At 41.0% G+C, this 16,139-nt stretch overlaps 1 protein-coding gene across 2 annotated transcripts in view; it reads right to left on the bottom strand.

Moving 5' to 3' along the window:
* os9 (OS9 endoplasmic reticulum lectin) overlaps positions 1-16,139 on the bottom strand; it is a 47,428-nt gene that overhangs the window by 17,753 nt on the left and 13,536 nt on the right. For both annotated transcript variants that reach the window (XM_072566924.1, XM_072566925.1), the window contains exons 2-8: positions 15,597-15,773; positions 14,386-14,449; positions 12,375-12,451; positions 10,320-10,418; positions 7,482-7,683; positions 4,709-4,879; positions 1,119-1,240 (exon numbers count right to left, since the gene is read on the bottom strand). In XM_072566924.1, coding sequence (XP_072423025.1) covers positions 1,119-1,240; positions 4,709-4,879; positions 7,482-7,683; positions 10,320-10,418; positions 12,375-12,451; positions 14,386-14,449; positions 15,597-15,773 — 912 coding nt within the window. The remainder of the gene's footprint in view (positions 1-1,118; positions 1,241-4,708; positions 4,880-7,481; positions 7,684-10,319; positions 10,419-12,374; positions 12,452-14,385; positions 14,450-15,596; positions 15,774-16,139) is intronic.

Genomic DNA, 16,139 nt, shown 5'->3' with positions numbered 1-16,139 from the left:
ACAAAAACAAATCTGAATTTGAAGTGTGTTATTCATTTTTAGCATGACAGAGTCACTACATCAGACAGCATTTATTGCCCATCCCTAGCTGCCCTGGAGAATGGGGTGGTGAGCTGCTTTCTTGAACTGCTGCAGTTCACTTGGTACAAGTACATCCACAGTATTGTCAGGAAGGGAGCTCCAGGATTTTGACAGTGACAATGAAAGAGGTGATAACTTGAATCTATTATAACAGTGTCTGGTATGTACTGGCAAATGCATACATTGGATCACCATTGAATGCAGAGTTACATTGAAAACTGGACTCCAAGTGCATTGCATTATTTACTCCACACTGCATGACGTGTCAAACATGTCAAGGGATACCAAAAAACATGATTAGGTCCACGAGAGCTTATCATGGCACATGGCTTTAACAAAGCCTACATTCACTGCAGAAATATGAAGTGATTATTCAATACTTTATATATTCTTTTGCTCAGCTCTCATCTTGTTGTGAAGTGAGTAGTTAAAACTTCCTTTAGGTGTTACGACAACCCAGATTAAACCTTCCCCCCCAGGTGTGGTAATTTTACACAAAAAGTAATAAACCAAACTCAGACAGTAGAGGGAAAGAAGTTTCACGATGAAGGGACAAGTTTGAATTTTAAAGTGCTCTTCTTCTTTAACACAAACTTGTATCATTCTTTTCCCTGTATTTCCAGATTCAATGCTCCCAAATTTGAAGAATGGAAATTTGTCTATCGGAATAGATCTTTATCCATTATAAACCACACTCAAAAAGCAGCAGTCGCCTCAGGCCTCCACCTTATAAAATCACTTCAATATGGAAGCAGGGAACAATATGGAGGATGACACAGTTTGCTAAAATTATAATGGATTGGGGATTTGACACAAGCCCTCGGATTACAGGAGAACATTATATGCACAGAGCTAAGCTTTTTGATAGCTTTGACTAGATTCGCACTTTGCACGCAAAATCGGTATCACTACTTCAACATCCAGCCTACCATTGTCAAAAGTTTAAAATGTTTAGTAACAGAAATCATTACAGAATCCACTGCTCTCCCAACATGAAGGCTCACTATAACTTATAGATTTTTAAAATCCTGCAATACCTCTTCTAGCTTCTCTTCTGAAAGGGGACCCTCTTCACTCACTGGTTTGCTGATTTTGTCCCAGAATTTCTCACCATTATCCTCGTCTTCAGTTACCTCCTGCGAATTTAAGGTTTCAATTCCTGGAATTCAAAGAAACCCCAGCTGTGTCAGTTAATAGTCACAGGCGCTTTGTGAAGTGAAAGCGGCAAACTCATTTATAGGTACATTCACAAGTGAAGGACTATTTTCTGTTGGAACGACTACACAGATTTTGTTGGGGTACAATACAATTAGTTAGCACAAGGGATTGAAGATGTGAATCTGCCATACAGCAAGAACAAGCCTCTGGTAAAATGACCTGGGGCAGTTTCAGTTCCAATTTCAGTGAACAAAAAACCCAAAAGCAAAATCCTGTGGATGCTGGAAATTTTACATAAAAACAGAAAATGGTTTGGAGCGTGCACATTCTCCCTGTGCCAGCGTGGATGTCCTCTGGGTGCTCCGGTTTCCTCCCACAAGCCAAAGACATGCAGGTTAGGTGAAATGGCCATGCTAAATTGCTCAGTATTCGGGGATGTGTAGGTTAGGTGCATTAGTCAGGGTTAAATATAGGATAGGTGAATGGGTCTAGGTAGGTTACTCTTTGGAGGGTCAGTGCAGGCTTGTTGGGCAGCAGAGATTCTATGTTAATGAAGATACACAGCAGGTCTGGTAGCAACTGTGGAGAAAAACAGATAACCTTTCATGTCAAAGACCTTCTATCAGAACTCCATCTTTCTGATCTGGCTGTTCATTAGCCACTGAATGTTTACTTGGTCCCAGAGAAACACATTACTTGTTCTATTCCAGGATTACCAGAATCAATTCCTGTACTGCTGACATGAGTCCTCACAGTCTTCCAAATCCCCAAACAGAAAACACAAAAGATTGGCGGCAGATGGAGAGATGTCCAGAGAGACAGTTTGAATATTAAAAAAATGACAGACAAAGAGACATAGGAGTACTATTTTAAGTGATTTTCTGCAGATCTTTGGAGTATATGAACACTCTAAAAGCAAAATGCTGTAGATTAGATTAGATTACTTACAGTGTGGAAACAGGCCCTTCGGCCCAACAAGTCCACACCGCCCCGCCGAAGCGTAACCCACCCATACCCCTACATCTACCCCTTACCTAACACTACGGGCAATTTAGCATGGCCAATTCACCTGACCTGCACATCTTTGGATTGTGGGAGGAAACCGGAGCAAACCCACGCAGACACGGGGAGAATGTGCAAACTCCACACAGACAGTCGCCTGAGGCGGGAACTGAACCCGGATCTCTGGTGCTGTGAGGCAGCAGTGCTAACCACTGTGCCACCTGTACTCCCAGCAGCAATTTAGCAGAGTAAAAGTAGCAGACTGAAATCACTGACTCAAAACTTCAAATACCCAACATTGGCAAGTTTACCATTTATGCACAGAACAGTAATATTAGCATGCAGCTTGTTAAAAGACAACACAAAAGGAAAGATGTTTGTTATGCTGAGTGGTTGCCTGGTCTGGGTGGTTTGCATCCCATGTTCATCATAAAATCCCGATAGTGTGGAAACAGGCCATTCAGCCCAGTAAGTCTACATCAACACTGAGGTTGCTATTGGAAATGGCAGAGGAGTCAACAGAAGATCTTGCTGCATTCTTCCAATTTTCCCTAGATATGGGGAAGTGGCAGAGGATTGGAGGAGACGACAAATTTGACATTATTACAATCACGGAGTTCCAGCGCAAGAGGCTATTTGATCAGAGTACATGCCAGCCCTGCAGAGCAATCCATTCGATTTATTTACTTTATCCTTCTGATCCTGCAAGTGTCCATCCAATATCCTTCTGAAATCATATCACGGTCTCTCTCTTCACCACCTTCACAGGCAGCGAGTTCTAAATCATCACCACTTGCTGCATAAAAGTTCTTCCACACATACCCTCCTAAAAGCTTAAACCAGTGTCTTCTGCTAATGGGAACAATTTATTTTTGTCCACATTACCCAAACCTATCATATCCTTTATCTAACTTTCCTCTCAATCTCCTTGGCCTCAAGGAGAACAATCCCAGCTTGGTCAGCCTAACCTTGTAGCTAAAATGTCTCACGCCGGAAACCATTCTAGCACATCTCAGATCCGACCAAGTGGGTTATGACCAGAACCGGATCATTATCCCAGCTAAGACTGAGCCAGAGATTTACGAAGGATGAGCATAACATCCCTGCTTTTGTATTACCTACTGAAGCTTAGAAGGCGGAGAGTGCTCATGTGCTTTGCTAATTACTATTTCAATATTCCTTGCTACCTTCAATGGTCAATGCTTGTGCATCCCAAGGTTACTCTGTCACTGCACACTTTGGAACTACTTTTAACCACCTTCTGCAAAAACGCATCACCCTTCAATTGTGCGCTGAACTCCACCTACTCTCCTCTACTTTTGCTCGCCTATCAAAAACAGAAATTGCTGGCAGCATCTGGGGAGAGAAAGTAGTGATAATGTTTTGGTCCAGCGATCCTTCTTCAGAATGGACTTCTCTCCACAGATGGCGCCAGGCCAGAGTTTTTCCCCACGATTTCGGTTTCTGATTGCCAGCATCAGCCATTCTTTTGGGTTTTTTGGTTGGCTAGCCTATCAGCTTGCTGCAGTCGATTGCTATCATGCTCATAGTTGCCATTCCGCCAGTCTGAAAAACAGCCATTTATGATGCGCTATTTTCAGAGTTGATGTCAAACTTTTGATACACCAAGAGGCACAAGTTGTTTCAGTAATGTTTTAAGTGGTACTTTGCCAAAAGCATCATTGATATCTACAGTGCATTCCCTGCTTTCGACATCTGTAATTTTAATTTCAATTAGATTAGTCAAGTGCAATTGGCCTTTTACAAACCTGTGCTGGCTTTCCTCAACAAACTTAAGTGCCTGCTGATTCTTTTTTTCTAAAATCTAATCCAACACAATGTTAAATTAACTAACTTGCAGTAGGCAGGAAGGGTTCTCACTCTTTGAATGAGGACATTATATTTACCATCACCAGTCCTTGGATACCTCCCCATATCAAGGGAGAATCGGAAAAATACAGCAAGATCTTCTGCTGTCCCCTCTCCCATCTCCAACAGTAACATGGAATGCAAGCCGCATGAACAAGACAACCACTCCGAGCAGGAGCAACACTGAATAAGTCTCCCAGAGGAACCTACAGCACTCCACTTTCAGCCCACTGGTGATAGTTGTCTCTACTGATACTTTTGCTAGCTTTGTCTGACAATTAAATGCTGATACCACATACCCAAACATTAGTCGAGAGTGTGGTGCTGGAAAAGCTTATGCCTGAAACGGCGATTTTCCTGCTTCTCGGATGCTGCCTGACCTGCTGTGCTTTTCCAGCACCACACTCTCGACTCTGATCTCCAGCATGTGCAGACCTCACTTTCCCCAACCCATCAAACATTAGACTTGCATTGTATCATATACCACCCTCTTTATCCCAAATACAGCCAACTTCTGAACAAATGGGAGGATTTCAGCCCACACTTTGGGATGCAAAACATCAGCCTGTATGGTTACAGAAAGTGAAGACAGCCATACCTTCCAATTCCAATACGTTCTCACCAGTGTCTGACAGCTCCTCCGTTTGGTTTTCAGATTCCTGAGTCAGGTCTTTCTCTTCATCAGTCTGTGCATTTTGGTCTTTCAACAACATTTCATCCAAGGTTTTCAACTCCTCAGAGATTTTTTCTACTTTGCGTTTGGTATCAGCTGTGCAGGGGCGGGGGGGGGTGGGGAGGGGAGAAGACAGAGGGGGGGGGGCGGGGGAAAGGAGGAGGAGAAAAAAGTTAATGGTACTGAAATAATTGCAAAAAATGTTTTCTATCAACAACTGCACTCCATGTACCCCCTCTTTTCCTTCAATTGTCATGTTTGAGGCTGTTGTAAACTAATTTATGGAGATAGATTACCTCAATTAGTTGATGGTTATTTAATCTCACAGCTACTAGGCAGTGAACCTATGGACCTCATTATCACATTTGCATTTGGTGCAATTGTATAGAACAATGGAGAGACTGCAACTTAGGGAGGGCACAATTGTGAAGGGGGGGCAGGAGCAGAGGGAATGGTGTACATGCGAACATATTGAAGGTGGAGAGAACGGTTAATGAAGCAAACCTATTTCTAGGTTTCATTAAAAGAGTACAGAGTACAAGAGCAGAAGGTGATGTTGAATATGTTCAAGACACATGTTAGACCTCAGCTGGAGTACTGTGTATGGCTCTGGGTGCCACGTTATGGAAAAGATGCAAATGCAGTGGCGTGTACAGAAGTGATCTACAAGAATGGTTCCAAGAATGAGAAACGTTGATGTGGATAGGCTGAAGGAGCTGCAACTGCTCTCCTTAGAGAGAAGGCAGTTAAGGAGATTTCAGAAAAATATATTCAAAATCACTGAGCAGATCGGGAGAGAAGCTCACAAAAAGAAACGAGAGAGCATGAATTCAAAGTGATGCGCAAAAGAAACAAGGGCGGTTTAAGGAAAAGGAAAATTGATACAAGTCACTCAGGTCTGGATAATATGAAGGAGGCAGAGTCAATTCAAGGAGCAAACTGGCATTAATGCCAAGGCTTGTTTGAAGAGGCAGTACAAGCATAGTGGGCCAAATGGCTCCCTTCTGTGCCAATAATAATTCAGTGACAGAGGGTGGTGAATCGTTGGGATTCTCTCTCCCAGAGGGCCATGGAAGCTCCGTGATTAGATAAATTCAAGATCGAGATTGAAACATTTCTCGTTATGAACATCATGGGATACGTGGATCACACGGGTGATGTGGTGTTGAGGTAGATCAACTATGATCTAGAATGGTGAAGCAGACTCCACTGGTTGAATAGCTGACTCCTGCTCCGATGTTCCTATACAATGAACCATTCGAAGAATCACAGTTTGATTTTCACATGAAGATTTCGCTGCTTTTTAGGCAAACCGTTGAGAAACTATGGCCTTAGATTGCCCCTGACCACCAACTGCTTACAGCAAAACTAGCAGATGTAACAAGTCGGGAATGTCTCATTGAGAATGCATTTGTAAAAGGATATTAACATTAGTAAGAGGCCAAAACACACACTGCTTCAATCTGAAGAGCCAGTGTCCCAGAGTCAAAACTCAGAAGCAGCAATTTATTTCAAATCAGACCAGAAGCTGGTGAGTTTAAAAGATCAAAGATTTCAAACTTTTATGGGTGTGGTTCACCTTTAGTCATTGATGGAAGAGTACTAAATGGTTTAAAACAAAAGGCTTATAAAGCCACTACTCAAGGAACCCATTTCCCATAAAGCAGTACTGAAGTATCAAAGCACATCAGACCTAGATTACAACCCAGAATGCAAATATCCACCTGAAAATACAACCAACAATCCTGAGAGATTGGTTTAGTACTGGTGGGCAAGATACAATTTAACAAAACAAAAATCCAGTTGGACTGGAGGGAAGTCAGACTATCAAGTGGACATATACTGTACATGTAACTGGAGTGAAAAATTAATCAGCAGCACCTCAGCAGATCACATCAGAAGAACAATTATTTAAAACTCAGGTGGGGATTTGTTTTGCTTCAACCCATCATTGAATCACCGTTTATGGATATATTGCTGTTGCTCACTAGAATCAATCTTAAAAATAATGATTTGAAGCTTTTTGAGAAGAAATGTACAAAAAGTAGCATTCAACATGAAAAAATACCCTCATCTCATCTGGATTCACATCTTTCCCCCCCCCCCGTTTTCTTATTTGTAGCATTTACATTAAGAGACCATTCTTTTTAGGTCTATTGCCATAAATCTTTCGCTAAGGTCCTGTTAACCAGACCTGGCAGCAAACAACTCCATTAGGAGTTGTGTCAGCTGATAAGGCACCTTCCCTTAATAGAGAATCAACAGGCATCCCAAGCCCAAAAAGAGGAAAGCCAAGGTCCCTTTACAGAGAGGACAGAGTCTTCTGCAAGGTCAGCAAATGACCTATCAATTTAATTGAGATTGTGAAGGAGGGGAGAGCAATGAGTGAACTGGATACATGTTCCATACACTCACCACCTTAAATGTTACTTCATTAACTTTTGATGCGATCATTACGAATGTCCAACCACTGTTTCCTGCTTGGTTCCAAAGTTAGGGACATGAAGCATTAGTGTAGGACAGATAAAAGTCACAGATTATCAGAATACTAAACTTTGTTAGAAACAAGACCATTACAGTTATACCTTCACAAGGAAATACAATCATGCATAAAATACTGGTGTCAGTACAGGTCTAATCATGCACAAATCATTAGCTCACCCTTGCTGATTGAAGATATTAAAATTTTAGTACTTACTCACTTGGGCCTTGACATACTCTACGTACTGTTCTGGGCTGAGGGCGGGTTGGCATTTAATTGGTTGAGGCTTGGAAATAACAGCAGGGCGCAAGTAAGGGTGATGGCAAATCCGAGTGGTGTGTATTGTTAGCACGTAATTACATGACTGAGGCTCATCCACTCGAGCTATGTAATCCCCGGATCCTTCTTCACACATAAACTATTAAGAATACAAGTAGTAAAAAGAAAATAGACCATTTTGTTAGCATAGGAATGGCCCAAGTCATTTACCCATCAACATGATCAATAACTCCCCTGCCTTCAAAACAATTCATTTCAAGGTCTCCCCAAAATCCAGGCACGTCAAGGAGAAATCCCACACACTCTATTCTGAGGCTGAGATTGGTTGGCTGCCAATTTGGAAGACATCAGGATCCTTTTCTTGAGGGGACTCAACGACATTTCCCAGCTCTCCTGGGTAGGTTTCTTAATGGAGTTGTTCCTATTAGCGAAAATCATGACAATTCACTAATGTTGCTAGGGACTATCAACAGTGACTATTTTCACCAGCACTTTATACTCTGTTAAAAATGCCAATATTTCCTAAGGGTAGAGGAGAGAAGTGAAAGAATGCAGGAAGCCAGTGTCCAAATCAGCAAGTGTGGATATTGTAGGCTGAAGCTGCAGAAGTGCAAATCAGGTGCTTTTTGAAAGGGGTACAGCACATGTTGGGCATTATTTAGGAGGGAAATGTAGTCAAAAAAGAGAAACTGAGTTTTAACAAAAATGTAGACTAAGAGGTCATTTAAAAAAAGGACCAAACATGGATTTCCATTGAGAAGCTATTCTATGGAAACTGTCGCCAAACGATATCAGGCTTCCTTCTCATAGCGCCTCAATTTATCTATAGGATTCTACTTCCCAAGAGGTGATACATGGGTGTTTCGATATATTAAAACAAAATCACAAGATATAACAAAGAGGGGTTGACTCAACTCAGACTTTTCTCTCTGGAGAGAAGGAGGAAAGACAGGTGACCTGATCGAGGTATACAAGGTAATGAGGGGCATGGATAGCCAGTAGGGCTATAGTTTTAAGATATTAGGAGGAAGGTATAAAGGAGACATCAGAGGTAGGTTCTTTACGCAGAGAGTTGTGAATGCATGGAATGCGTTGCTAGCGGTGGTGGTGGAAGTAGAGTCATTAGGGACATTTAAGCGACTGCTGGACATGCACAGCAGTGAATTGAGGGGGGTATAGGTTAGATTATTTTATTTCAGATTAGGAGTAATCCTTGGCACAACATTCTGGGCTGAAGAGCCTGTCCTGTCCTGTCCTTTTTTATGTTCCATTAAACTCTAGTTCCTTTCTTTAGGCAAGCTTCGGGACTATAGAGCATGTGGAGATTAAACAGATGGTGGCACATGCTGGTCAAGTCTTCCCTAGTTGGCCAAAAAATTGAACCATTTTAAAGTGTTACTCTTAAAAATAATGTAGTACCTCCTGAAAGGGCTACTTCCTTTTCCACTGAAGTTATACAATTGCAGCTTTGCAGAGTGCTACAGTCACACATGCAATTAGTGACACCACATGGAACATTTAGGTACAGCACTACATAAAAGGAACTAGCACTGCCCAAGGAAAACAAAAAAAAGGCCAGTCAGTGAATCTACACTTACTATGTTGCAGTTACATCTATATTACTCTCGTATTGGACTCCCAGCTATTTCAGATCATCTTAAACTAATCACAGTCAGAGATTTAGTCCTGCAAAGCAGTAGCCTGCTATTAATCCACAATGACACCACTTTAAACAGATTGCGGTTAGCTTAGTTTGCAGGAGCAAACATCAGGCTGTTTGCACATGTTTGTGTTTCTTCTCTATTCCCTACAGGTCTCGATCTACAAGAGAGGAAATACAAGCAAAAACATTTGCAAACAGCAGGACGCAGGGGACTTGCTGCACAAGTGAGTTTTATGTAGAAGCCTAGATTATCTTTCATACTGAAAAGTTGTGACAAAAAGAAAATGTACAAAAGCAGCTTTGCAACTTGAAGGTTTTGGCTGAAATCCAGCTACACTGCTGGAATGGAAGTCTTAACCGACAGCTCAAACACAGTCTGAAAAAAGACAAGTTCAAGCAGTTTACTGCAGTGATTACTCAAGCATGTTACAACACCAGCTGATGTGAAACAAGTTAATTTACTGGGGTGTAAATGACAGGATCAAAGCAGTATTTATTCCCCACTTGTAGATCTCTCAAGAGCAGCACAAGTCAACCAAAAGCGTCACGTGGGCAGAACTGGATAAGGGTGGCATGGTTTCTTGGAGAGATATTAGTGAAACAGTTGAATTTTTTAATTTGAAAAAAAATCAATCATTCCCATAACTATGCCCTTGGCACCAAGCCACAAATTGATGGGATTTAAACCTCACTTCTGGGTCCTCTCTTCAATACAGTAACCACTAGGTTAATATATTTCCTTAATGAATGCCACACTGATACAATGGAGACCAGCTAAAGTCACAGTCAAGACATGCTGCTGAGACAAACAATTGAAACCATGCTATACCTGTCTACGGTGTTTCATCAAGTACCCCACAGGTTAATTTCCTTTTCCTCAGCAACATATTGCGAACCCATACATTAGGATGAATGCTCCACGTCTCTCCCCCCCCCCCCCACCACCTTAACTGGCAATAACAGAATGCTGCAGTGCTGACTTTTCAATCAATACTGGAAAGGAAGCTTTTACTAAATTAAGGCAATTTCTGCGTTTCAACGCTTCAAACAATGGGATGCCTGGATTGAAGTGTACAGCTTCAGGATGAAGGATGAAGAGCCTGTAAACTTACCCTTACTTCAGCCTCCCTTGGCTTTTCATTGAGGTCACATTTGGATCCATTTACATAAGTCTGACTATGGTATCTTTTCAACTTATGCTGCTTTGAAGCCTGCAAATAAAGGGAATTCTTAAAAAGTATATAAACTAGAGGTTTCAAAACTATAAACTGAAAAAAAAATGCATTCAACTCCTAAAGTGCTAATGGTCCGTGGATGATAAAAAAACACATCAGGGTGACAATGGAAGCAAACCGCATTGGATATAACTGGCCTTTCTCTGCCCCTTTATGAGGTAAAATTCAATTGACACCAGCAACCTTCCATGACCTGATCAAGTGATAATTTCTCACATGCAGGTTCACAAATTTCAAACAGGTTATTCAACAAGAGCAGCAGGAGGAAACATAATTAAGTCTGCCAACATCCATGCTTCTGGCAGCTGGGATACATAGCGATTGGAACCCAGGTCAATTTACTCTTTCCAACTCAAAGGCCACGTCTTCTGACTGACATCAGGCAAGTCAATTAAGATCGAAGACCAAGCCTAGCACTTTCCATCTGTATGGCTCAAATGACTTGTTAGTTTAATTCGTGAGCCAACAAGGTCACTGACCCAAGCAATAAAACAATAACAGTTATGCCTACAAATGAAACAGGAGGTTGAGTCACTTCAAATTAATGCAACATTTTTGAAATTTGCAGGCTGAAGGCAGGAAGTAAAATATTAAAAGGTATCAGATATATATTCAGAAAGCTTTTACACCTTTGACATCAAATATCATGCACTTTTTTAAAAACAAATGAAACTGCATTTCAAAAGTTAGCTAATTACAATGCCTGAATGAGAAAGTATTGATTAGCTGTTGACCGAAAGAAGGTAACTCTGGAAGATTGGCTTAATATTTGAACAGAAAATGCTGGAAATACTCAACAGGTCAAGCAGAATCTGTGCAGAGTGGAACAGAGTTAAATGCTTCAGGTTGAAGAACGCTCATCAATAATGTCCTAAAAAAGTCACTAACCAGAAACATTGAATTGCTATTCTCTCCACAGATGCAAGCTGATCAGCTGAGCACTTCCAGCATTTCTACTTTCATTTCATATATCCCAGCGTCTGCAAGATTTCACTTTATTTTAGCTCAGCATTTGACAGAGGGAATTTTGTCTTTTAAAAAATTGCAAAATTTCTGTCAAGCATTCATTCGCCATATCCACATGAAACAGAAATTCGGTAAAACCTGCCCAGGCATTAAAATGCTGCAATTGCACTGCCCTATGATCTTACCTTTCAGTCCCATGGGCTTGCAGTACTCAAGAAAGAGCAAAAACAAAAATGCATAGCTTCTATTTATTAAGGCAAGGAAATCAGAGATAGATATTTGCGCACAATTCAATGCTGCAATGGTGAATTATATATGTGGGGAAAAAAAACTTGCATTTTATTGCGCCATTCATGGCCTCAGGATGTTCTATAGCCAATGAAGTACTTTTGAAGTGCAGTTGTTATTGTAAAGAAATGCGGTTGCCAATTTGCGCACAGCAAGGTCCCATAAACAGCAATGAGAAACAACCAGATAACCAGTTTTAGTGAAGTTGGTGGATAGAGATGGACACTGATCAGGCCACTAAAGAGAACTTCCTTACTCTTCTTCGACTTACATCATGGGATCTTTAATGTCCACAGAAGGGAGCAAGCATAATTTTGTTTAAACGTCTCATTTGAAAGACATGACCTCCCATGGTGCAACACTCAGTACTTCACTGAAGTGCCAAGTCTCCAGAGTGGAACTGGAACCCACAACTTTCTGACTGAGGTGAGGGGGCTACCATTGAGCCACAGCTGACACATACCATTCAGTGTCTAGATTTGTTCAAATCTCAAATTCAGCTTAAAATAAAAGTGAAAATAAAACCACAGAGTTAATCACTCAACTGATGCAAGATTAACAGCCAAAGCAAATTGGCTAAGGACAGCATGAACATCATTTACTTAAAGCATTGATCTTTTGGGACCTGCAGCAGATTGACATCAGACTAGCCTACCTATGATTGGAATTCATCCTTACCTTTGCAGTTTCATTGTTCCAGTCAAATTCAGATTCATAAAACCCAAGATACATCACATCTCCTTTAACTTCAGAATCTGAGCACAACAAAAAAATTAAAGCTAAAATGCAAACTCTGTCTTGAAAATAAAGGAAAAATGTTGAGAACTGCATGCAGTGCGAAACGAACACTGCATATACATTATAGAGCTGGCAATGTCAGCAGCGCTTTAACATTGCATGTCAATCCAGAATGACTCCTGCAGCAGAGTTCACCTTCTGGAGGCAGCTCCTTACTATGTTACTCGTTTGCATTCAGTGCTTTGCCTTCAGTCACCATTAAGTTCTTGCCTGATCTCTCAACTCACCTGTTAAGAGGTCAGCATTACAGTTTTTACATTGCTGGCCTGTTAAAATATTATCCCTAACTTTAGGAAAGCTTTCAGGCCAGAAATCTCTCGTCATAAACAGGCCCTGACCAACACTGCAGATGCAGTGATTTGTCAACAAGCTGCACAATGGCAGCCTTAATGTAGTACAGACACTTTCATAAAATAAAACAAATTTACTTAGAGTTCAAGTCTGCTGAGCAGCATCAGGCATATGCACTGACACAGTAAAGTGAAGACAAATAGCTGAAAAATCACACTTTTATTACAATTATTGCTTGCATTATAATATACACGTTCCTAGTGCAAACATCGCCAAGGGATTAGGGCAACTTTTATTTGGAGGACAGGGATAGGTTGATACCTACCATTTCAATTGCAGACATGGGTTGGGGAGTAAGGCTGGCAATGGGAAGGTAAAATATCCATTTCTCTGCACAGGCAACAAGAGTCAAAAATATGGGAGCTGTACTGGTTTATAGTCAACCCAAATTAGTAGGAATATCCGAACTATAGAGAAATATTTTGAATCTCATTTCTGTTGGCAGCACACATGTTAAATATTCTGAATATATGATTTTTGTGATTTTGGTTAAGTTTTAACTTCGTGGCTATTTCTCCAAGACCAGTACCAACACAAGAATGCTACAAATTCCTGTAGCTTATTTCAATACAAGGGTGCAAGTTTTGTCAGTAAGTCTCACCAATTAAGAAAAGTTGGAGGGAAGTAGAACATTAGCTTTGCACTAGAATGGAATTGGATCAGTTTTACAAGATCAACAGCTTTTGACAGTTTTTGAGAAGATTTGTAACTCAGGTTGATGGTATGTATAGAAGTAAGCTTGCTCACTGAGATGGAAGGTTTGCTTTCAGATGTTTCGTCACCATGACTAGGTAACATCAGTGAGAATCTCCAGTGAAGCGCTGGTGGTATGTCCCACCTCTCTATTTATAAGTATTGGTTTCTTAAGGTGGGTGATGTCATTTCCAGTTCTTTTTTCTCCCTAAGGGAAGGTAGATGGGATCTAAATTGCTGGAGTTCTGGTTAGACTGCCATGCCTCTAAGAATTCTTGTGCGTGTCTTTGTTTTGCCTGTCCTAGGATGTGCGCGTTGTCCCAGTCAAAGTGGTGTCCTTCTTTGCCTGTATGTATGGAAAGCAGTGATAGTGGGTCAGGTCTTTTGGTGGCTAGTTGGTGTTCGTGCACCCTGGTGGCAAGTTTCCTGCTTGTTTGTCCAATGTAGTTTTTTTTTAAAAAACAGATCTTGCATGGTATGTTGTAAACAATGTTAGTTTTGCTGGTAATATCTAATGGATCCTTTAGCTTCATTAATCGCTGTTTAAGTGTGTTGGTAAGTGTGTAGGCTACCATGATGCCAAGGAGTCTGAGTCAATATCATAGCAGTCAGCTTGAAAATCCCAAAAGTAACCCATCAACTGAAATTTTGGGACTGGTAGACAGATAGAGAGCTGATTTAAAGGCCAATAAAATGGCTTTACAAATTTATATAGCACCTCTAGTGCTAATAAGTTTCAGAAAATGCAGGAGGGGGAACGTGAAAAGCTGAGAGCCAACATAGTCCAGTGAGAAGTTACAAACAACCCAAAACCAACATTATATTAACAAAAGCATTTTTTATTTACCTTCTGTGTGATATTGCTTGATATGTTGGCCATAACAAAATTCATATGTCCACCAGTCTTTGGTCTATAAGTAAAGAAAGAAAAGCAAGCTCCAACAATGAAACAGATTTGACAATGAACTACAATTTAACCAAACCAAAAATACAGTAACTTTAGTTGGAAAAGAATGGGACAGTGTCATATTTTTCCCGGTCGATAAAGCATTACTTTAGTTTCAGGTTAGTTGCTCCTTTTCCTTACTACTTCAACATTTGGAAGACTGTAGGACAGGGTAGGAATTAACATTTTATGGTGTAGTTCATTACCTAGTCACCGCCAGCTTGCAGAAGCCAACGTGCTGGGCTCCATTTTCAATTGTTGTTCTACATGCAAGACTACCAGAAACCATTTTTAGCAACCTTCTCAAATCAAAGGTCTAATGTGGAAACATAATGAATGTGTTAGTGAAGTTAAACATCCATCTTCTGAAAAGGGATTAGGCCCTCGTTTCAACTTCTGCCACTATGTGCCTCTCTACAATACTTCACATTTGAATACGGTCTTGGGAAGTTACACAAAACAGAAACAGGTTGCAGTACACTGGCACAAAGGAAGAGTTACAGCCCTAATTACATGCAGTGTTCACAGCCCTACAATGCAGTTGGTAAACTTCACCATCAGATATCAAGGATCTCTTGTTTGACCCCTGGCCTATTCGGGAGTCCATCATCAGCCAAAAGGGCAAAAAGAAAATCCTCCGGCAAAAAAAAAGGACGAGAAAATATTCAAGAAAAGGGAAAGGATTTCCAATCCTGGTCGTTGTTGCAGATTTGAGCATACATGGACGTTGTAGGGGTCTCTTAGGTCATTGCTAAACTTAATGCTTCAAACCTGCAGGTAAAATAGCCAATAGGAAGAGCTACCGCAGGGTCTGCAGAGCCAGGATTGTATCACGGCAAATGGCAAATCCCCCAGGTGAAGAAAATTGGGGAAAGAATTCGGTGGAAGAGATTTTGATGGGAGAGAAGGCATCTGTTCAAACAGCAATTAAAAATACGATGTATTATGATATTAGTGCTGCACAACTTTGCTCTTACAATTCAATTGCTTGGGAAGAGGGCAAGGACACCAGCAAGACCAGAGAATTACTTAATAGACACAGATTTAAAAGAATAGATATTCACTTAAAGCGACAAACATTTAACTTCATTTTGCCAAAACGAGACCCTCACCTTTACAAGACAAGGTGCTGCATGCATTGGCTTCAATAGCTCAGAGATCCCTAGCCCAGAGTAGGATTGCGTCTCATCGTCAGCTTCTTGCTGAAATTTCAGGGCTTGAGCTGGTAGCCTGCACTCATACATCTGCTTGTATTTGGAAGATACTACGACAACATCGTCAGATTGAGTCTGGATAACGAGAGGGAAAAAGGCAACATTAGACAGCAATCGCAGCAATTTTTTTGACCCCAGACCATATATCTAGCCCAGCTCAGAGCAATGGATCAAACAGTTTCATCAATGATCAAGATGCTGTTTAATTTTAGTGTGAAGGCAAAACTTCACATGCCATAAAACCAGCTCATGTTCAACACAAGTTAAAGCTTCAGGGCAGCTGTTGGCATGGGAAAATATTGCCCAAGGGGCTCTTGTGGTGCAGTGGTAATGCCAGTGTGCACCAGAAGGCCTGGGTTCAAGCCCCAACTGCTCCATAGATGCATCAGAAAATCAACCTGTTCAGATACATTAAAAAATCTAGAAATATCACCATGAAGC

Source organism: Chiloscyllium punctatum, chromosome X (genome assembly GCF_047496795.1).
Source record: "Chiloscyllium punctatum isolate Juve2018m chromosome X, sChiPun1.3, whole genome shotgun sequence".
Taxonomy (NCBI): domain Eukaryota; kingdom Metazoa; phylum Chordata; class Chondrichthyes; order Orectolobiformes; family Hemiscylliidae; genus Chiloscyllium; species Chiloscyllium punctatum.
Note: the sequence above shows the minus strand (reverse complement) of the source record. Positions and strands in the feature narration are given on the sequence as shown.